Source organism: Ciconia boyciana, chromosome 1 (genome assembly GCF_034638445.1).
Source record: "Ciconia boyciana chromosome 1, ASM3463844v1, whole genome shotgun sequence".
NCBI lineage: Eukaryota > Metazoa > Chordata > Aves > Ciconiiformes > Ciconiidae > Ciconia > Ciconia boyciana.
This window is the reverse complement of record NC_132934.1, coordinates 102,214,814-102,238,524: the sequence shown is the minus strand read 5'-3', so window position 1 is coordinate 102,238,524 and position 23,711 is coordinate 102,214,814. Positions and strand designations below refer to the sequence as shown.

The 23,711-nt window shown below is 37.1% G+C and overlaps 1 protein-coding gene across 5 annotated transcripts in view; it reads left to right on the top strand.

The window, feature by feature from the left end:
- Window positions 1–23,711, top strand: part of DCAF6 (DDB1 and CUL4 associated factor 6) — a 90,615-nt gene that overhangs the window by 637 nt on the left and 66,267 nt on the right. For all 5 annotated transcript variants that reach the window (XM_072885451.1, XM_072885443.1, XM_072885434.1 and 2 more), the window contains exons 2-3: window positions 15,868–15,929; window positions 22,304–22,396. In XM_072885451.1, coding sequence (XP_072741552.1) covers window positions 15,868–15,929; window positions 22,304–22,396 — 155 coding nt within the window. The remainder of the gene's footprint in view (window positions 1–15,867; window positions 15,930–22,303; window positions 22,397–23,711) is intronic.

Here is a 23,711-nt window from a genome sequence, read left to right as displayed (position 1 = left end):
CCCGCGGCAGCGGTGGCTGCCGGCTCCGAAGTTTCCTGTGCCCCGCGTGGGGCGGCCCCCCGCCTCCCCGCCCCCAGCCCTCCGCGCCCTCGGAGTCCGGGGCACGGCAGGGGCCTCGGCTCCCTCCGAGCGCTGCCTCCGCTGCCCGGCGGCCCTCGCCCGCCCCTCTCCCTCCCTGAAGGAACTGTTGCACGGGGCAGACCCAGCGGGGAAGTTGGGCGGCGGGCCGGCGCCCGGGCGGCGGCGGATCGCGGCGGCTGAAAATAGACCGGGAGCCGCGGTTTATGCCCCGGGCTGAACAGGCTCCGGATTCACCGGCCCCGAGCCTCTAAAGATTGCTACCAAAACACGTAAATGTCGGGATAATGGCGTGATTGTTCTCCGGGCTTTGAGGTGTTTCCTGGGTTTTGGGAGCTGAACGCTGGGCAGAGCCACTTGAACGTGTTGGGTGCCGGCTCGTTCAGCGCGGCTTTGTGTTCAGGGCTGCTCTGCAGCGCTCGGGGGGCTTCTCTAAACACGCTCCAGCTTCTTGCTGCTGTCTCTTTCAAACGCTCAGCTCGTTATTTTCACTTTCTCAGCGCCTTAAGTTTTTTTAAAAAAGCGTTAGTTTCAGTTTACGAGGCTTCAGGGAGGTTGCTGTAGTGTAAAAGAACTATGGATATTCTTTGTAATGGCGCAGGTTGCATGCGTTCTGCGTCTCCCCCTTCCCAAAAACATTTTAAAAAAAATAAAATTCCTTCACGTGTCTCTGGAGGTGTGGCGGTTTATTGCATATCTCGTAATGACACCCTGATTTGGGGGGGGGAGGGCTCTCCAGGGAAGATGGCTTATTGGTCGCAAACACATTCTTTTGTGCTTGTGTGGCAAAATAAGTCCTGCTTTGGAGTCGAAACATTGAGTACTTGAGACGGAACTTATTTGCAGCGTTGTAAAAAGTGTATCTTTATGTACCTCCTAGGCATTTCTGACTGTGCTTGGTATTGGTTTTCATTTGGTTTCCTGGTGGAATTTAAGGTGGCGTATCACATTACCAAGTCTAACTCGGTAGTTTTCTGTCTGTGGTCCCTGAGCGCTCAGTAATCCACGAAAGGTAATTGAGAAAAGCAAGGTCGATGCTGGTAGGTTTCCACCTATTATAGAGAGGGTGCATGTGTCTATATCACCTATGTGCACAGAAGTCCTTTGGAAAAAATTTTTGAGGTCCTAAAATTAAAAAGGTTCAAAACTAATGGTCTAACTGCTTTTGAGTTTTGTTACGTCTTGACAGCTGTGCTTGGCCAAGTCTTAGCTGAGGATTGTCCTAACTTTTAGTGATCAAACACGCATATCCTTCTGACTGGATACTTAAGGATTTTTATTTTTTTTGCCTGCTCCAGTTGGAGCAGAAAAGCTCAATGTTAAAATTAGGACTGTGGTGTGTAGATTTTGAAGAAGCACTGTAAGACTTTTTTTTTTTTTTTTTTTTCTTTTACATGATTGTGCCTCTGAGAGTTGAAGTATTAAGATTTGATCAGTAGAAATCATCCTCCCAGATTTATTAAGATCTATTTTCTGGACACTGCTGCAATAAAATGTGCATAACTTCAGTTAAAAATGAAATCCCTGTGGTGACTAGGTTAAGGTCTCATATTTACTGTTTTTCATTTAACCTAAACATGTTCAGTAGCTTTATAGCTTTGAGAAAATAGGACCTGGGAGAGGCTTCCCACTGAATTGATGTTAAGATCTGCATTGGTGGTGGCAAGAGTTGCCCAGTCCTTACTGACTTAGGCTTTCAATGAAAGGGGTTAGTACATGGTGTGCTTGTCTTGTAGAGCCATCGCACTTGCATTCAAAATGGCATTTATGGCCTTAATAGACCCACTAATTTTGCTGCTAGTCAGGTGTGATTGCTTGTGTGCAGATTTAACCAGACGACAGGCCTCCTGTTGTGCCTTTTTCTGTGCAGTTTGGTGTATATATGGGTCTTTTCTCTTTCAGACTTCAGCCATTCTATGTAGGGGCTTTGCTATTTGGACACAGATTGAGATCAGAGTGGTCAGGTAACACTGATTGTTGGTCATTGCTGATCGAGTCTGAATGGGAAGTAAGGTTTCTTCCTATTTATACTGTTTTTGTACTGTTTCAACAGTCTGACAGACAGAACAAATGCAAGTCAATAATTTCATTTTGACTTAGTAACAGTATTGGGAGGCTCAAGGCATTGTCCATGTGCATTTTTTGCTTTTTGTTTGTTTGGGGTTTTTGTTTGGGTGGTTTTTTTTGGTAAATTTGTCAAAACAATTATGGATACCAGTACAAAATAAAGTAGGTTATGCGTCTCTTCATTGTCTGCTGCTCTTTTTCAGCCAGCAAATCAGAGGACAACCCTCATAGAAAGTCCATAACTAACAGTACAGTTCACAATGTGTTGGAAGGAAGATGTGTATGTATGAATTATACTTCCATAGTGACCCATTCCTTTGGATGGTGTTGTTATGCTACAATGTAAAATATGGGGAATATTGAAGGCAACTATGTATTGAAGGAAGATGCCTGAGAAGTAACTACTGTTTCCTGTACTCTGTGTTTTAGTTTCATGTGAACTGGCAGTCAAGTGGCATTCTATTTATAGCCTCTTTCAGCTTTTGAAAACAGCTGCTCCAGGAATGATCTGTGCATCATATTGTACCTTCCCATGCAGACAGTTCACTCCTGGAATTTATGTCCTCACAAAACTCTGTCTGATTTTGCAAGGTTTCTAAATAATTGCTCTGAAACCTGGTCAGTTCTGGACAGAGTTCCAGAGGAAAGTCTTGTGAAGACGGGGCAATATATACGTACCTGGGACATGTCCTTCAGATGTTATCATTTGGTAAGAATTCCTGCTGTGATGACAGAGGGAAAATGTGGGTCTTATCAATGTACCCATTAGCTACATTTTCTTCAGTATTTGTAGGCTAATTAGTCTCAATTTCAAACAGTGCTTGTATCTAAAGTCTCCAGAGAAAGCCAAGCCTCAGGGAGGCTGTCAGTAATGCTCTTTTCTTTGATTCCATTTGGGCATCATCTTAGCCTAATGCTAGTGGGAGGAGTCCTGCTGCTGGGTCATGGATGGAAACTGAGTTTCAGACTACTTTCAGTTGTTAAAAACATCACAGTGCTTTTACACAGAAAAACATTGGTAGTAAACTGTAGTATCCAATTTAAATTCTGCTTTGAAACTGGCAAATGTAATTAGTCAGGATACTTTCCCAAGAATCCCCCAATCTTTGTTGCAATTTTGTATCATTGTGGCAATATTTCAGTGACTAATGAACATACCAGTTCTGAGAGCAGGTAAAGTGTTCGGTGCCATCACAATAAAGGCCTCTATGTGGATGAAGTATAGCATATAATAATTTGACTAGAGAAATAGCAGCATGGGGTTTTTTCAAGAAAGGAGTGAGTCCATAATTCCTCTGAAGTATTTCATGTGATGGGTTCATTTGCTTTTCTGTGAAGGGTCATGCTGCTGAGGATGGCTCTGTTTAGCCAGGAGGAAGACTGAAGACTTTTTTTTTTTTTTTTTGTTAGCTGGCATAGCAGGTTGTCCAGAGAAAATCTGTTAGTCTAAAATAGTTTGCAGGGAGGAACTGATTCTGTTTTTTAGCTCAGGGTAATTGTCAGAAGTTGTGGTGCTTGATACAATGGAAGTAAGTATCAAAATAAGTCAGTTCTCCCTAATTTCTGATATTCTTGTTCATATACGGTTTTCTAACATCATCTTTCCTTGTGATATGAAATTTTTAAGCTTTTAGAGATAGTGTTGTGATGCTGTCTCCTGAGCTTCCACTCCTCCCTCTTTAAAGACTGTTTCATATCTTACTAAGTTTTTCTCATCCTGTTTTTTTGAGATTTGGGAAAGGTTTGAAATGTATAAATTAACTGTAAGGAAACCAGTAGTTAGGTTCATTGTGGTCAAATTTTGTAAAGTTTCAGCAACTGTTGCTAAAAAGAAAACTGTAAATATATTAGTATGTAGGTAGGGAGAACTTACTAAACTAATCAGGTGTCAGTAGCTCCCCCTCTTTACTGAGATGAACCATAGTAAAACCAAAACTAATTACAGTTTTGAAGTAAGTTAATTGCCCTATTCATCGGTAGGGTTGAAAAACGGGATAGGCAAGAATAGCTCTTACGTGTACGGACAACCAATTAGTTTTGATATTGACTGTGTTACATTAATTACCTTATTAGTTTATAAAACTAGTAGTGGCTCACTGAATGTAGATAGAATTGGGTATTGCTGTTGAACATTTAGTTCTTCCTAAAATACATTGCCAGGGTGTGAGAGTGAAATGAATTCCTTAAAATACTGAAAACTTTCATTCTCTCTGTTGCTTTTCCTTGGACAAACAAACAAACAAAAACCAGCAGAGATGGAAACTTGAATGTTAGGGAGAACAACTAGAAAGAGATGTGTTATTTTCCCCAGTTTTTGCTCCAGCTATATTTCAATATGTGGTATCTTAGTCTTTGAAAATAATGCAGAGTAAGAAGGGTCAGACAGCTTTAAAATGATCAGCTTTGTAGTTGGTGCTCTTATAGGCTTGGAGGTAGTCACAGAGTATTTAATCAGCCTTTCTTCTTTAATTCTTTGCACAATACTTTTGATGTTTAGTTATATTCAGGTGCACTGTTACATTTCATATCCTAAACCTCTGGCATTAATTTTCTTTTCCAGCATGAATTAAAAACACTCATCTGTCACAGTTAAAACCCAGAATCGGTAGAGGTGTTTTATGTTGGTTTTCCTTCTACAAGTCTAGCAAATTAAATGCTGCTTGAAAAAGGACCGTTATAAATTTACCTGGTTGTCTGATTACAAGGACACAAATGATTGACTGCTGTTTTAATGTAAACAGCGTAGCTTCCTGTTGTGCAGCACCTTCCACTGCACTTTGGTGTGTGCCCAGAAAAACAGTTCTGTAGTGACATATTCTGGCACATATCAAATACTTTATGAAACTAGACTAACTGAAGATTTTAGAAAGACGCAGATCCCCATATTTTTTTCAAGTTATGTTTTCTGAATAATAGGAATAGGCAGAGTTGGAACTGAAGTTCACAGTTTAATGAATGAATTAAAGGAAAATACGTCTTTGAAACAAAACCAAACATCTTTAATGTGCTCAATCTAATATATATCAAGCAGGAAATTTGGTATAGTCATTGGATTTTCAGTGGTTGTGTAGAAAAGTTTAAGACTTACAAGAGCATTGCAGAAAAAGAATGTTACTTTTTAATTGTAAAAACCACAAGAGTACAGTGATCAGGTATTGCCTTAAATGGGATATGTTGGTTTTTTTTCCCTGTTAATAAAAGCAAGACTTAGTGACTATATTCCTTAAAAAATGACAGTTGGGCAATTGAAAGAGCAATGTGTCATTGAGACCTGTTGATAACAAATTGAATTTGGAGGAGTTTAATGAAGAGACTATGTCTAAAACAAATTCACTGATAACATCTGATTTAAATTGGTACCAAGGAATAGAAAGGCACAATGCATACGTATAAAACACCTTTTTGAAAAAATGTTAGGGGTCATCCTAGCACATAAAGAGTAATGATTTTTTTTTTTTTCCTAGTTCCAAGTAAATCAACTGAGATGATAAAGACACCCATTTAAAATGTTTTAATAGAATAATTTGTAGAAAGTAGCATGCTATCAGTAAAGGACAATAAAAACATAGTATAGCAGGATCATCTGAACAAGGCAACCAATGAAGAAAAGCTGGCTGGTTATAATTTGGTACATACCAGAAAACCAGAAAGAGATGTGAGCTGGGAGGCAGTATTAAGGTTGGATGAGTATTTCTAGTGTCTGAGTACTGAATACTTAGTTTTAATTTCAGTCTAATCAGCCTTCTGTTATCTTTGGGATTATTTCACTTGTAGACTAACTGAGCTATGGAAGTAGAGGTGCAGAAGCCAGTTGGACCTGCAAGTGGTACAGCCATGTAGCACTACACTATGTAAATTTGATAGCTTGTTTTGCTACTATTTCAGGAATCTTCACTTGTAGTTAACAATATAAATGATGTTTTCTCAGTTATATTATCCCTGTGTGTTTTGTGGTTTAATTGTTATGGTTTGTGTTACTGCTTCTGTCTCTTCAGTGTTGTCCCACCTTGCTCCTACTCAGTGATAAGGTGTTGACGATCACTTTAGTATATTTGCTTTTTACAAAAAATATGATATGCAGGGTTTGGGATTACATGGTGCCTTCTGTTGCTCTGTCCTGAAATAAGATAATTTCCAATGTTAGTTTTTAGGATGTTGGGGATTGATGGGAGTACAACTTCTGTGTTTTATGTACTAACATCAATTTGTGAAAAACTGTAGACCCTTACAGATCACATTATTATGTTCTTTGGTGGGACTACTTTGCTGGAGCTTGTTTTTTGGGTTTTGCTTTTTCTTTTTTTATAGTACTGTCTAGATCAGATGTTGTTATCAATGAACCTACTTACTGAGTTTTGATGTTTTAATTTTCTAAATCACCACCTTTTTTGCTGCTATTGTATCTTGACATACAGCATAAAAACATTAATGGAAGGGGGATTTCTGGCATTGCATACAAATACATCCAGCCTAAGTGGAGCTAGAAGGAAATGATCAAAAATTGGTGCAACTGTTTCAGATTGTTGATCTTCTGTCCTTCAGAAATTCATGAGACCTTTTCAGTTGTCTGTAGTTTTGTCAGCTTTGCTTGACATGGGCTGAATTACGCAGATGTACTTTTTGTTTTTTAAGGGATTAACCTTATATGTCGTGTCTGCACACTGAATGTTAATCATGTGTGTTAATGGTTGCCAAGAAGTGTGAGTATGTGTGTGTTGTAGTCCCAATGTATAATTATATTATTTGAATTATACTCAGTTTTAGGATGCAAATGTATTTGCTTTACATCCTTTGGAATCTCAGCCTTCTCATGCAAACAGCTGGAGACTGTAAAGATTTGTGTGCACTTCAAATATCTTTTCATTTTTGATTGCAATATTTCATTGAATTTACATTGTATGCTTTTAAAGACAATCTTTGTACAAAGAATGTATTTGCTTTGCAAACAACTGCCTGTGTCTTGATACTGAGTGTTTCAGACAGCTTCATAGTTAAGTTGCACCTTGATCTTGTAATAATGAGCTTTGGATACATGAAAGCTGTCTCTTGCTGCAAAAACAAATTGTGTACTGCGTGTACTGGATTTGTATTTCAGGCTGAGGCACTGATGTGGGAGATCACTTTAGATCTCTTTCTTTTATTTATTTTTTTAATATTTTTTTCCCTGTAGCCTTCTTCCAGTTGGATTGCTTCCATTAACTGCATTAGAGCAGACCATTAAGCATATTTGCGTTTAGCCACTTTTAAGCTGTTGCACTGCAATACTATAAGTTCTTGTGACTTTGCTTGTGATTCCTGATCTTCTATCCTTGAATGTCCCCAAAATAGTCTAGTGGGATATAACTGATCATGTATCAAGAACTTGTTGACACTTGAGACTAGTCCTGTCCCAGCAGTAAGGAAGAAGATCAGTTCAGATATGAAGTATGCCAGCCTTCAAACAAAGCTGTTTTTTTCACTGATTAAGTGCAAGTCTCAGCGTTTTCATGTCTTTGGGGCTTAGTGACTTGCTGATTCAGATATGTCCCAAATGCTTCAGTATGTGTTGAATCATTAAATATTGAATGTGAGTATAGTGAGATGGAATCTGAGTCACATCAGTGAATTTTAGTATCTCCTTATTTTCCTCATTTTGTTCTTCAAGGATTTGCAGGCTTTCCTCAGGAAAATTGAATGCATCATTAATGCTGCTGCTCTCTACTTAGCAGATATCATGAGGAAGATGAGGATTCATCCTTCCCTTCACTGTGAACTGAATGCGTTCTGAACCATTAGTGGTGTTTGTTCAACCTTTATTGAACTACTGAAACTTCGCCAATATAGAAAACTATTACACAAAACCAAAACCACCTCTTTATTTAGGTTACATGGCTTTGTTGTTGTTGTTATTGTAGTGTGTTCCCATTATTTACCTTTCCTAGGAAATGAGGAAAAATGTGGTTCCTTTTTGTTTTTATTTTAGAAACAGTTATGTCCTGAAAACTGTCTTCAGTAAAATGGAGTCTCTTCAGTCAAACAACAGGGTTTTTTGGTCATCTAGGATGAATACATACAGTTTAATGCAACAAGCAATGTACCTTTTAAAAGTAAACTTTTTTCATTTGTTTTTAAATGCCCAATGATAATTTAACTTATGTCATAGTGTTACTTAATAGTCATGTACTACCAAGACTCAGATTTCTGCTTGAGCTCAACTTTTGACGTCATCTATCTTTAAACTCTCATCCTGGGCAATTTCCAAGTGTTACACTTGTAATCTCACAGGGTTATGCACCTATATCTGTTATGGTGTGTATATCTATATTTCACATCTTCCCCTAAACCTGGCAGTGTATAATTCCTATACTACCCAGGATTAAATGGTATGTTTAATTAGGTAGGTGTGCAGAATAGTAAATGCTTTAATTCAGTTCTACCTTGTCCAAAGTCTCAGTTTCACTGAGACGTCCTTGTGGGAAAGGCAGGCTCTGCTTTTTTGCCAGAAGACATGTCTCTTTAGATATGCTGGGAAGCTTCTATATAATCGCTTCTTAATCTGTTTAAAAATGTGTATTGAGTTAGCTTAAACAACTTTAAATAGTAGGCTATTTACCCCAGAACCTTTGTCCGAAATGGGCTAGGGGATATTCGTGTGAGTAGTCCTGCTGGCTGAGTTGAAGAAGCAGTAGCTTCTGACAGACACTTAAAGGTAATGGAAGGACTGGCAGCAGTACTGGGCACACACATCTTCAGCCGTAAGAGGACGTGCCTGCTAGGAATGTGCTTCTCTTAAGAGCAGATTCCAGTAATTTTTTCTTTCCTTCTGCTAGTGATTTTCCATGCTCCAGTATCCATTTTGTCTGAGTGCTTGGAGATGATAGGTCGTGGTTCTGCTGCTAGCAGTCTTTAACTTTTGCACTGGGGTAGAGTCATACCCCTGTTTCAGCTTCTCAGACATCATCTGTTCTTGCTGAAAAGTAGAGCTCCTAATTAACCTTGGGTGTTACACAGATAAGTAGTACTTGAGAAAATAAAGCAGAGTACCTGATGTGATGTGTATTTCCCCAAGTGTCATAAGGATTGTCTGGGTTACTATGTTAATGTCATTTTTACAAGAAAATATTCAACATACATTACTGTTCCACATACTATTTCGGATGAAGACTTTTCAAAGTCAGAGAAGAGTATTTCCAAAGACATGTTGAAACCTACAGTAATGCTGTTTACTCCAACTTGCAACACTGCATAATTCTTTTTGCCTTCAGTTAATGGAAGCCTCCTTTGATTCCTTTGATGAGAAGAAAACAGGACTCAAGTGTACTTTTCTTGATCTGATGACTCTTCAGTTTTGTGTTGGTATCTGTTTCAGAATTTCAAGTTTACTTGGGAGACGTATTTTAGTGCTGGTGGAGAAAACAGAAAATGCTTTTGCATTTGGTTAATCATACATCCAGTTAATCACACTTAAGCTATTTCAGATAGTTTTGTGTTGAGAAGAGTAAGATGGTACATGTTATCTTTTTGCCTTTGGTTGTGTTTTACATAGATACAGCTTCTCTTTGTTTTATCACATTAATTTTTGTCCTCTGCTCTGTAGAAATTAGAAACACTTGTGACATAATATAAAAATTTCAAGTGCCTTTTATCTCAGTGAGTAGTTTGTATGTGATCATTGGACTACTTTAAAGGATTGAATGAATACCAAAATTGCTGAAAACTGGCATTTTTTTCTCCTGTCACAAAACCACGCTCGTTTGTTCTTCTACTTAGCTGCAATCTGTGGCAAGAACAATACAGAAGACTTTACTATGGGCAGCATAAGTGGGGACAGGATAGCTGTCAGAATATGGTGTACTTGTGAATGAAATCCACTTAGTACTAGTCAGTATAGCGCACTCACTCAAATGCTAGTACTTACAATACACAGATAAAATGCCTTCTCTAAGACAGGTAGTTGTACTTTATGCCACATTTTTGCCACTGTGAACACCTTAAAAATGGATATTAATACAATTGAATTTTATGTATGAAGTATCTTTCAATCATAAAACATGGTAAATATCAAACAGAAATTAAACACATTGGTTTAAAGCTCAAATGCTTGTAGCCTTACCAGTGATGGAGCCCAATAGAAGCTTATATTCAAGAGTGGATGCTTGTAGAATCTGAAGTATGTTTGAAGGCTAATTACAGACATTGCTACTAATGCAAACAAATCTTACCTGTGCTGTTACCTATAGTAACATACTCTTGCAGATTTGGTAGAAGCAAACCTAAACAGAAGTCTTTTCCAAAATGCTTATTAATTACCCTAAAATATATAACATTGCTGAAGTTTTGATGCAGGGCCTTGATCAAAGGAGTGGAGGTCACACCAATGGATTTGGTTTCCGGCAGTACTGCTGATTCACTGTCTCCTTTGATAAATTGTTTCAGTTTCCTGTGTCACAGTTTCAGTGTCTGTAAAATGGGGCCATTGTCAGTCTATGTAGCTAACAAGTGTTTTTCAAGAATGTAATTAATCTTCAAGAATTTTAACATACCTCAATGAAAGTTAATTTAGTGCATATTGTGTATAGTCCTGTTTACTGTATGGTATATGGAGAATTCTGGCTGCTGGAAAAACAGTGTATTGAGACATGGATCCAAAGTTACACTGGGTCACTATGCAGAGTTCGACGTAGTCAATCCAGCAAAATAACCTATATACAAATGAACTGGATTTGCCATCTTTTCATGGAGTGGCTTCAGAAATACGTAAACTCTACCCTGGAAAATCAAGGGTAGTTTTTAAATGCGCTTAGAGTGCAAGATAACATGTGCTCTGCATTGGGAACAGATGCTGGCTCTGTTTCAGTTTTAAACTAGGGCATTCCAAATGTCACAGCAAGCTAGCGCTGAGGGACTTGGCCTTGGAAAGAGCCAGCTTGACATAAATGAGTGTTCATTTGACAAACAGGATCTATTACTGGTTTTCTGAATAAGGGTTGTCTTTTAATGTCTCATACCATGGTGGTGCCGCTTTGGATCAAAGTTTAGTTATATTTCTGTGGAGCACAAATGAACTTTCAAGCTAGACCTTTATCATGAAATGATCTCTACTTTTTCAATGGGAAATTCTGGAGTACAGTTTTAAATATATGAAGGTTTTACATGCTTGAAGCATTAAACTTTGCTGCTGTCATCAGTTCTGAAGTAGCATTGACTAAGTTGCTTACAAAAGAAAGGTATGTGCACCTCTGCCAAAATAACCATGTCAAAAGCACCTGACCAGCAATTCCTAAACTGAGGATTGTGACCTAAATGGTGTCATAACTGCTGTGAGCAGGCAATACAAGGGACATTGCGGTATTTTGGTATTGCTCCCTGAAGTGAGATTAGAGCTGTGTATATGTGCCCAAACACCAAAGTTAGGTATTTCTCCAGAGGGGAGTGGCAAGGCATCGTTTGGTTTGCTGTTGTGTACAGTGGAACATTTTGAAGAAATAAGTTACAAGGAAGCAGCTCCAATTTCTCTTTTGCCCACTTTTCCATATTTAAATTCATATTATGAATGACTCAAAGTGGTGCTTCTTCCATACATAGAATGTGGCCTTGGAAATGGTCCTCTAGTCTCTAGCTTAATATAAACTAAAAAAATTATTGACCATTGTACTGAGAGTGGCACTGTACCTTGAGGCTTCAGTTAACAATGTCTAGTGAAAATGGGTGGGTGGAGCGTTAGCTTTATAGCTTTCCAAATTTCAGTGATGTAAACACTTCACAGAGAAGTCATCATTGCCGTTTGAAATTTAGCAGTGCTTTTTTGTTTTGTTTTATTTTATTCTTGTTGATAGTTTCACCTTAGCAGTTTCAAAGCAAACCTCATGTATATTCCACTGTCCAGTGAGATGATCTTGGTGATGACAGCTTGATCGCTTGATCCCTGTCTTAAACAGGCCTTATTTGAATATAAGAAATGATATATCGAATCATCCTCACTGAATTCAATTATTCCATTTCTGGTGGCACATAGTTAAGGGGAAAAAGAAAGTTTCTGGCTCTTGCAGAGTCTGTACACAGTATTAGGAGGGGAGAAAAACCAAAACTTGACCCAGGTCTTGATGCTCATTTTATAAGAAAAAAGTACTCTATGGGGTTTTGTCAAAAGCCTGGGTCTCCTCCATCATCTTAGCTGAAGGGAGAGCCAAGAGGGCCTCCTTCATTGGAAGGTGGAGGCAACAGGTAGCCATTGGATTAGATGAATGAGAATTAAGGATTGTGAAGATTGTTGTCACCTGGGAGAACAGAGTCCTTGATGTGCAGAATTTGACCGTTAGAAAGTCTAGCAATGAGTTGTGATGCACCTGAAGAGTAAAAAAAGGAATGTAGCCTACTAATAAACCGGATAAACAATATTTTTTTTTAATTTTAATGTGATAAAAATGGGAAAATGACAAAAATATTCAAGTGACTTAAATATTAGAAAACTCTAGTACTTACTGCTGAGCTTTTTTATCAAACCAATGGACTTGTGGAAGTCATTGCTGAAGTACAAGGAACACAGATTCACTGACTTAACTCAGCTTTTAACAACAGCAAATGCAGAGACAGTATTTTCTTCAGATCAGTTTATTCAAGTAGTTTTGGTTTTTGTTTTAGAAAAAAAAACATTCAGGATCTGGTGGTTCTAGTTTTGAACGATAAGATAAACTAGAAAAAAATCCATTCAGTTGTCTTATTGTGTTTAGTACTCTATCAAATAGGAAGGGTTTTGGAGGCAAAACATTTTAACTGTTTTCTCCCTTGCCCCCTTTTTACTTTAGGGAATAAGGAAACTGTTTAGTTTTGCTTGTATTTAATTCCTCCCTCAAATCAATATTTAGATAAATAGTGATCACATGGTAAATAACTAATCACATATATAACAAATCACATATGCTAGCATGTGCAATCCTAACAATTTTTTTTAAAATGTTTTAAATGGAGGAGTGTATATATATGAGATACCATATGTCTGTATCTCGAGTTAAACATTTACTGAAACTTGTATAGCTACTGTGTTCTTAAGACCAAAAAATCCTAATCTAATAGCAACAAGTCAGTTGATATCTAATTTTGTCAACAGACTTCTTTAAGGAAAAAAAATTGCAATCGAAGATGTGATTAGAACATGTTCACTGTTTCTTGGTTGCTGATTTTGATCAAAAGTGATCTAAGTGATTTGGATTAAAAGCAGACCATACGGGAAGGAGGAAAATCTGTTGCTCTGATTGTTTTTAAAAATGAGTTAAAGTAATCTCCTTCAGTGTTTCTGTACAGAGGATTCTCAGCAAGTGCCTGCGTGTTGGTCTGCAGACATCACCTCACTTCCAGATGTGTTATATGCATATAGTGCAATGCCCAAGAATCATCCACTGCTATCAAACTTTTCTGGTCTGCAAGTGAAAATGTGATGGGACAGCCGAACACTGGATTTTTGTGTTGGCCTGCGGAGTATACCTTTCTTAGTGAAGTTATCCTATTGGGGGTCATTTGTTATTGTACTGTATTTTGCATTACAGTAGCACCCTAGAAGCAAATTGTTGGGTTTCTATTATGCAAAGTGATATATAAGCATACAGCAAGTGATATTTCCCACCTCAGTATTCACATTTACTTACAAGCAAGTGTTGTAGAAATTAAATCATCCTGAAAATAGGAATCTTCATTGAAAATACCCTTATCATTCAGTGATTTGAAAAAAATAATAGGATTTAACTGAAAAGTACAATAAACCAACCATTAAGGACCTAAGTTCGAAGTCTGTTCCTCTAGGGGGAAAAAATGGATAAGGAACAGTGGTAAAGAAAGAACAGTGAACTAGGTAGATGTATTCCCAATTCAAGAATACGTACATTCTTGCTAGTAGTGCATGGTGCATAAGATTGTTATTTTAATCTCTCTCTAATGATGGCTATTCCTGATTAATGGAAATTGTAGCACTTCTGAGATGTCACAATTTCAGTGTCTATAAAATGGGGCATAAGAGAGTATGACTTATCTTTTTAAAGCTAGCTTAAGTGTGCTTTAAAAGCAAGCCGTTTATAACCATTTCACTCAGTACCTCCTCTTAAAAAAGAAAAAATATTTTGCCAAAGTATGATCTTCACCTAATGTGGTACTTGAGCTGGTTATGAGCAATTTTGAATTTTGGAGGTGAGTTCTAGTTCCAGCTAAAACTAGGTACCAAAACATACCTTTTCATGGAGGGAAAGCAGTATAAACTTTGAATGAGGTGCAGGTGTACCTGCAGGTCTTGGTACTGCTTGAAGGGTTTCCTGGTCTTCGAGGGAGTATGGCAGGGATGTTCAGTGCCTGCTTCTCAGTGAGATGGTTGTGCTGTGGCAGTCTGTGATTGTGAGGGACCAGGTATGGATAGCGGGTGTTCTTTTTCAGTGCTGGAGAGTATCTGGGACAAATAAAAGGCATTAAGAGGAGAGAGGAGAAATTACTTTTCCAAATTTGTGCTACAGTGCCAGAGGCAACACTGGGCTCTGAAATGGTTCTGCCTTGACCTGAACCAAAACAAGTTCAGAAATGTAGGATTTTCAGATGTGGAGAAGGTTCTGTGGCCGTACTTTCCCTGACTCCGCAGTTTTCTTGAAGGAAGGCAGGAAGGTTAATTTTGAGTGCATTTGATAGGTTTTGTATTTGAAAACAGTGTAGCCTAACATAGCCTACAGTCTAATACTCTTAGCTGGAGTTTTGTTCTGAGAGCTGTACAAATACAGGACAAAAAAGATAATGGTCCTTGAGTTTAAGTGCTTTCAGGATTTAAGTAAAAAGATTAAGTTTATCAGTATTTGTCTTTTCTGAAAGTGCTTTCTGGGGATTATTACGTTCATTATAAACTGTTCCCATAAAATGGGGGCACTCTAAATTAAAGTTGGAGCTATTTGTTTAAACGTCTAGTTCAGGAAGAGACCACATTGCTTTCCATACACTTTATTTTTCCCTCTTCATGTGTAGTGTACAGTAGTGTCTTTAAGTGCAGCAGTAAGTCAGCTTGTATATAGGGAATAAGAACATAAAGTTCCTGGGACCATGCCTTACTCAATATGCATTTATAGATTTCTTCTTTCTCCTTCATATCTTCCTTTCATGTCACCTTTCCAAAAGTTTCCTTTGTGTTTTATCCCTTAAGCTTATATCAAATGGAATGGTACTGGACTTCAGTGTTACTTTTCAAAATGCAACATTAATAACGAAATTGAAGTTGAGTTTTCTCTAGTTAAAGAGGAGATGTAGTGTTGTAGATAATGCTTGGAAGATCAACTTCCAGTTCTTTGCTGAAATTAGGAGACCATGTTTTACTTTCTACTTGAGATCTAAATACATCCTCCTTTATATTCCTATACAAAAGGTCGTACTTCCTGAACTATGTTATGCTTGCTGTCTTTCAGCTAAGTTAACCAACTAACCACAGGGTTATTTTCTGCTTAATAACTACTAGTTTTAGAGGAAGCATCAGCCTGTGAACCTGTGAAATGTGCATTTTGCCGTTTCTGCACTCTTATTAAAGGTGGTGGAAGAGCTAGCAAATGTGATGCTTGTCTTAGCATTTGTAAAATGAGAACCATATGAATTGTTTCAAGGCTTACATTTATATTCTGGTTCTTTATTGTTTAGGTTTTTACCTGTTAGTGCCCATTAGCAAGGTCTTAATTACTACTTCAGTGCTATTGTTTTGAAAGAGTATGTAATTAGTATTTTTCTTCACAGGGAGAAGAGAATTTATCCAAAGATTAAAACTTGAAGCAACTTTGAATGTGCATGATGGATGTGTAAGTCACTTGTTGCTTTTTGTTGCTTGTTGCTTGTTCTTTTTAAAAGTTCTTGTTAAATTGTGATTTTGTTGCCACGGTAATAGTTCCTTAACTTAAAAATGCAAATACCATGTATTAAAACTGAGCTGGAAACCTCTGCTTGTTGAGATCCACGTCTGAATTCTCTAGGTATTTGTTTCTTCTTAAACATCTGATACTTTACCTTTGAAGCAAACCAAAATCCCATTCCTATACCTTAATTCATTCAGCAGTGGGACACAGTATTAATCTCCTATGCCAGGAAAACACATGCTTATCTTTTCAGTTAGAACTCATCTTAAACCTTTACCTGGAATCTTTAGTAGTTTTCTGCTATGTTGATATGTTTTGTTGACTTAAAGCTGTACTAGTGTTTTGAGTGACTTATTCTCCAAGTCTAAAAAGCAAATGATCAAGTGCTACATGATTATTTAAAGAGACAATAAAAACAAAAATAAGCCTCCCCTGAAAGGCAATAACATAACTTGAAATATTGCTTATTTAAATACATAATTTTTGAAAATGGTCCAAATATTTTAAGTCATAATCTTTTAAATAAAAGATTTTACTTAAACTAGGTACAGGGCAAAGAGATTGCCATGTTACCTTTGACGAACAGAGCAGAAATTCATGATTGTTAAAGCATTGTCTTTGTTGTACAAGATATCTGAAAAGTGAAGAGATACTAGATGTGCTATAAAAAGTGAAAATGTAAGTGTAACTTTTATAATTTAACATGTTTATTTCAAAAGCTGTTCAAATGTAAAGGTTTTTTTATCTTGAGTTGCTTACACTTGTAGCTTTAAATTAAGGAGTGTTATAATTGTTAACTAACATAGTAGTAGTTTTAAAGAAAGAGTTAAAATCTGGCCTTTTGGCTTGAGATCAGAAGTATGATTTTTGACTTGCTTATATTTTTGAGAGACTAGAAAGACTGGGAAAGGCAAGGATTAGAATTGCTGTATATAAAAAGTCGGTACCGATGGTGTTGACTTAAAAAAAAACAAATGTGTTAATTTCCCCCCCCTTTTTTTTTCTCAAGAAATGTTATAAGAATGACAATGTAAGGTCTGTTCCAACCCAAACCATTCTATGATTCTATGTGTAATTTATGAGTTTTTGTGTTCAAGATTGTAACAGTGATTTTTACTTTGGAATTTGTTTTCTAGTAGTTTTTCATCTCCTCAAATATACTCAAGGTGAAATTTTTCAAGTTTCTTCTCCCGAAGTTGGTTGGGGTTTTTAAATTTTTTTTTCTCTGTTTCCTTGTAAAAATAGTAATTTTTGCCTATAAAACAGGGGGACAGGAAAACAGTATTTCTTTGCTACTTGTCAAAAATGGAGTGACTGATCTCTATTTTAGTTAACTACCTCTGTGTCACAGGACAGAAATTGCAAATTTGGCGTTGGCTATTTGGTGTTGCTTGGATCTACCTGGAGGATGTGTATTTGAAAATTAATTTTGAGTTGACTGTGTTAGCTTTTAAAGTATGCTTTAACATGTGGCCTAACTTAATTGTTTTACTGGGTGGAAAATGTTTTACTTATGAACTTATAGCTTTATATGCAGGTGTTTAAAATACTGCTACAATTTGAAAAATGTCTTTAGAAATTAAATGTGCTCAGAACTATCCACCTTTAAAGAATGCGGTTTTAGGAGTTCTTACCTCATTTACTGTGTGTTTTTTTGCAGGGAATAACCTTTTATGGCTAACAACCATTCAATATAATTTCTTACTACTTGCTTTAAAAAATCTGTGAAATAAAAGTAAATGAAATTACAGTGCCCTTACTGATTAAAATGCTTATACCATCAATGGTAAATGATCATATTAGTTATCTTTTTTTTTCTCCACAATTGCTGAATCAGCATGCATTTCAAATGTGAGGAATGAATGCCATAGTTGTCTTAAGGGTGTTTCTGGATTTTTTTTTTTTTTTTGAGGTGGTTGGGGATTTTTGGAGGGTTGGACGGGGGGGGTGTTGGTGGTGGGTTTTTTGGTTTTTTTAAGAACATTTGTATTCTTCTGTGGAATAAGTTGTGACTTGTATTTTCTATAAAGCATGCTGTGTAATTGGACACGGTGGACAACATACTTTTAAGGCAAGAATTGTTTTTTCTAATTGAGGATAAAAGTAAAGTCCAACTTCTTACCTACCATTTGATCTATGTTACACAAAAGAGAGCTCTTGTGGGAAATACAACCGTATGTGTAATCATACTGAGGTACAATATCTTTGAAGAAGGGAATAGTTCTACGAATTACTTCAAGTATACATGCTCTTATAGCAGTAATATTACCATAGCACATTTTTGTTTGGGATGTGAGTATTTTCATCTCAGAGTTTAGGTACCATTGTCTTTGAAATAGTGCAATTTTCCACTTTGTTTGAAGACACAGTTTCTAGAACTAGTATGTGAAATAATTGAATTAGTCTACGAAATCACTGATGTCTGCTTGTAACCTTATCATCCTTCCAGGGCATGATTTGCCTCTTTCAATAAGATTCACATTGTCCAACTCAGAGCGAGGTCATATGTATGCCAGAAGTTGCCATTTTCCATGTTAACGCTTAAGATGGTGAGGAAATATATAGAATTAGGTGTGATGCTTTCTGTATGAAGTGGCTAAATCCAAAGGAGAAATGTTGAAAGAAAATCAATTTGGACCAGCAGTGATGACGTGTGAGGAAAGCAGAGGAGAAAGCAACTCTAAACCACATTGAATTGGAGTAAAAATATCGCTTATTTTCTTCCAGTTCTGGTCCTGTGAAAGCTGAGGAAGGTAGAACTTCAGAATGCATAGGTAGATGGAGCCTTTGACATGAGCAAATACTACATTTTAAACTAAAGGAAAGAAGATTACCTGGAGGAATAATTTCTCATTTCTATGTATAGACATTCAGTTCTGTAACAAACAAGCATCCTGTGTGGCGTACATATCCTTCAGGATGGCACTTCTGAGCAAGTCATTTTTAGATGTAGTCCTCAAAGCTATGCTTAAATTAGGATAGGAAGTTTGTTTGCATATTGTTAGAATGTGCAGTTTTTACCTTTTCCTCCACAGATGAAAAGTAGTGTGTTTTTCACCCCCTTCCTTGCTTGGGAGATCTTTCTGATATTCTGGATATCTACAGTCATTTTTATTTCCTTTCTTCTATTTCTTGTATTATGTTAATCTATCCTGTTCACAAAAGAGTTAATTCTACTGTTACATTGCATAGAAGTGAGGAGTTTGCTTTTTCAGTTTTTTAAGGATTGGCTGTCCTGCCTCCTGCATTGTCTTTGAGGAAAACACAGAGATAGTAAATTTATTTTTGACTATTTGGCTAATGAATCAAAAGTGCCTGCTGCTTCCTTTCAAGGCTAGTTGAGTGGCAAATAAAATTAGATACAGTTGATAATGTGGAATATTTATAGAAAAAAGCTAATTACACACCCTTTGACTTTTCTTATCATGTTAGTAACTGTCTGTCATTTGAGTTCAATATATCCTTTCTTTTGGCTCTAACACCTTTTTCCAAGAGTTTCAAACCCTTAGTGTAGTAACTGTTACATGACGCTTTTAGTTGGGTGTTGAGTGGCTGTGAGGGTAGTAGATATGTGCCTTTTCTACATGGTTTTGAAATACCAACCAATTTTCTAGCTAGTCCTCATTTTACGGTGTATTTTAATAGTGGATTTGCTAGCATGGAATGAGTCATGATAACTTTTTTTAATCTGCTCTTATCAAGCATCTGTTTTTAGTGATCCATATGCATATTTATTGGAGTTATTCACTGTTGGTCAACAGGTTGTGCTGAACACTGAGAAATGTAGTGTATTAACTGATCACTTACTGGAAAGTCAGTGTTCTCTGAAGAAAAAAAATCAAGCTTATTCTACTGGAAGACACTGTTATTTTTTTACTTATTCTTTGACAGTAATGTTGAGAAGGTGATCTGGTACAGAATAAAAAGGCTGCTTACTTATAGACCTCTAGCACACATTTGGTTGTGTCATCTCACTTCAGTATTTTTTCTGAACCAGCTTTGGCCTAGGTAGGGTGTATTGAAATTGCTCAACCCTGACGCAATCAGTGCAATGAAATTGGCATTTGGAAGGAGAATGTTTGATGTCTTGTGTAGGCTTGTGATGCTGCAATTCAGATAATCATGTGTCTCCTTTGCATCTTCGATTCTTTCTCTGCTTTCCTGTTCTTCAGATTTTGTTTTTGGACACTCTCCCCCCCCCCCAGTTTGTTTAATTTTTGTGCTAGCTCTTCTTTCTCACATCATGTGTTTTAATTTTTTTGGCAGCTTCCTTGTTTTTTCAGTGTTTTGTTCTTGTTTCTATTCTTGTATCCTTGTATTATTTTATTATTTTGGTTTCTTTAGGGCAATGATAGTATTTTTCTGCCTGGATGAAAAGGAACATTCTTGGGTTTTATGTTTGCCCTAGCTGTAGTACTGTACTATGTTTGACAACATTTTTAAAGTACAGTTGTTGTCAGGACAGGTTACTTCAATGATAGATGGATATGGGGACTAGTTGAATGCATGGTTCTTGGTGATTGACAGCCAGGGTTATAAAATCATGAGTAGCCATGCAAGGTCATACCAGTGCTCAGTGGAGCCTGATTACTTGGCCCTGAGAGTGGCCAGTACTTATTTTTGAGGAAAGTTGAGACAGGTCAAGCAGACAGTACTTCAAGGGTATTCTAGAGAGCACATCACAGTTTAATGGACAGATGGAGGTGAAAGTTGCATCTTTGTTTCTGTATATTCTTCCACTTCTGGTGTTTAGGACATTCCATGACAATGTGTCATGTGATGGTTTCATTGAAGGCCTTCCATTTCCTGTACTGTGAAGATCCACAGAAAATTATTTCTTTCTTCTGCCATGTCATTCATGACTTCATAAGCTTCTGTCATGTCCCCTCCCCAGAGTAGTACAAGTTAATTGCTTCTTGCAATTAAAGTGTTATATACCTGTGATCACCCTAGTCATTCTTTTTCATAATTTCACTTTTCACATGGGCAGTAGTAGAAATGGAGAATACAGGAGTGGGATATGAACCAAAACTGCATAGTGTAGAAGACACAGATTTGCCATACCTGGATGTAATCACTGACAGAATGATGTTTGCTTTTCTGTGCATTTCCTAAGGATTCCTAACATTATTTGTCTGCTGCTGAGCATTGAGCTAACTCTGCCATAGGCATGTCTGTTGTAACATGAAGATCTCTCTTTTTTTTTTTTTTTTTAATAGTGGCAAAAGTTCATTTAAAGCTCCTCGATGGATATGTCAAGTTGTTGCCCATATGATCCATCTGAAACAGCTAATTCTGATTTTGCAGCCTTCCCTAATTAAGGACCCCAACTAAGCATGTGATTAAAACAGTAACTAAAATGGGTATATTTATTTTAAACAAGAAGATTTTTGTCTTTCAGGCTCAGAATGAGGCATTTGAATAAAAAAAAAAAAGCATAAGAAAAGGATTTAGAACAAAGTAGGTTTTTTACTACTTGTATAGTCCACTCTGATACATCACACTAAGGCAGTTATTCTGCCAACAGAATATAGCCAACAGAAGATGTTGATGGCTGCAGTTTGACACTTAAAACTATTTTAGAGGCTACTTGAAATAATAATGGTCATGCATGCAGTCTTTGGTGCTTGCGCATGAGCTGCTGCTTGAAGACAGGTTACTCTAAGGATACTTTCTGAGCTTCCTGGATTTTGAGTGCCTTTACAGCTTTATTTCATTGACACATTATTAAACACAGTCTTGCGAAAAGGAGAATTGATAAGGAAATATTTTGTAAAGTTCTCCCGATACGATTCTGTACCTCACTGTAGGATTCTTCTTTCCCAGCATACTCACACTTCTCAAAGGGGATCTGGGATAGATTCTGCGGTGCTTTTCACATGATCCCTGAGAAGGTGTGGTCACTGAAAAGTATACAAAGCAGTGGATGGTCAGAATTTGGATATGGTGAAGATACAATAACGAGAGCATTGTGATGCCCTCCAGTTCAAATTCGGAGAACTCTGTGGAGTAGATTTGGTACATTAAAGCACCTGAATGTGTAAAATTGTGGCTACTGAGGCCTTTGTGGGAAGGCTTAATTTACCTGATGGACTCTTCAAAAGCAAAGGGAGTAATTGAGATGCCATAGGTGAAGCAGGTGATTCCCTTATCAATTTATTTTAAAAACACCTTTTTTTTGTGCTAGCTGCCTAGAAATTACATCATTTCAATTGAATATGTTAGCTCCTATTTCTGTAGTGTTGGATGAGTATTGATGTTTTAATAGTCTGAAAATTGAATTAATGTAAGTCTAAACTAATTTTTGTTAATTCATGCAGGTGAATACAATTTGCTGGAATGATACAGGAGAATATATTTTATCTGGTTCGGATGACACCAATCTGGTAATTAGTAATCCTTACAGCAGAAAGGTAGGTTTGTTTCTGGATACTCAGTAATTTTCAAATAAGATTTAAGTTATTATTTTTCAAGTTATCAAGATATTTTTCAAGATATTATTTTTCAGATACTAATTATTATCTGTCAAAGATAATATCAGGCACTTTATAGTGTTTATAAATGGGAATAAAACTTCACAGTGCTTTAAAACTTTAGTATTCTAATCCCTTGTGACATAGGTATTATCCCATTTTACGGTAGGTAGTCTGACACAAAAGGAACATGGTCTCACAACAGATTAGTGTCAGAATCAGCAATAGGATTCAGTAATTCTTGTGAAATCTTATAGTCATAAATTTTTTTCTGTTTCATTTTAGTTTTAAAATATTGTATTAGCTTTTGCTGTATGTAATATACTGAGTTGTCTTTCTGTGTAATGTTGTTGAAGTGTCAATCTTGATTAAAATACTTCATTACCATTTGAAATTACATTGCCTTGTGTGTGCTTGTACATGGATGGAGAAGAATTTGTACTGAAATAGGGGAAGCAGGTTTGTGAAGGGGAAAGTGCTGTAAAGGTCTCTGCTTTTCCACTTCTGTACTCACATGGGTTATGATGCAGGCGAATGGCTTCCAGTAACATCAGCTAGCATCCATCACATCATAGCAGTGTTCCACACTTTGCTCTTTAAGGAGCTGCTGATAGTTTGAGGGAACAGATGCTCTGAACTGTGTCCTTCAGTGCTGGGGATCCTATGCAGCAATGTTCAAGTGAAGTCCTCTCTCCCATGCTTTCTCAGAGGTTGAGAACTAAACCCTGAAGAGGTGCTGAAAAACTAAATGTGGTGGGGGAACCAAAATGTGTGGTTGGTATGGTGGAAGAGAGTTTGAATAGAAGGTTATGCAGGCAGCAATATTTTGCCTTCCTGAAAAGCTGTGGTGGGGAAGATAATAGTGGAGTGTTGCCTGTGCCTATAGGTAGGGCCCTTTTCCTCACTTCCCCAAATGCCCAAATGAGCCATAGCTTCCAAACTTCATCTCTTCCTTTCAACTATTGGTGTCAGTCTGACAAAGTTCAGATCAGTGGTGTTAGACCAGGGTTTCTCTTGGACTGGGAGTTCAGCTGAAGAAGAAGAGGTATCTAAGACAGCTATGAAGTGGATGAAGGATATATTTCAAAGTGAGTGTTATATGAGGGCTTGCAAAGTAAAAATTTTTCATGCAAGTAAAGGGTGTTCAATATTATTTATTGTGCAGGGTTTATTTTAATATATCTTTATGGGATAGTTGCTATACCATTATCTTATTATATTATACAAAAATATTGTAATATTTTAATAGATGCAG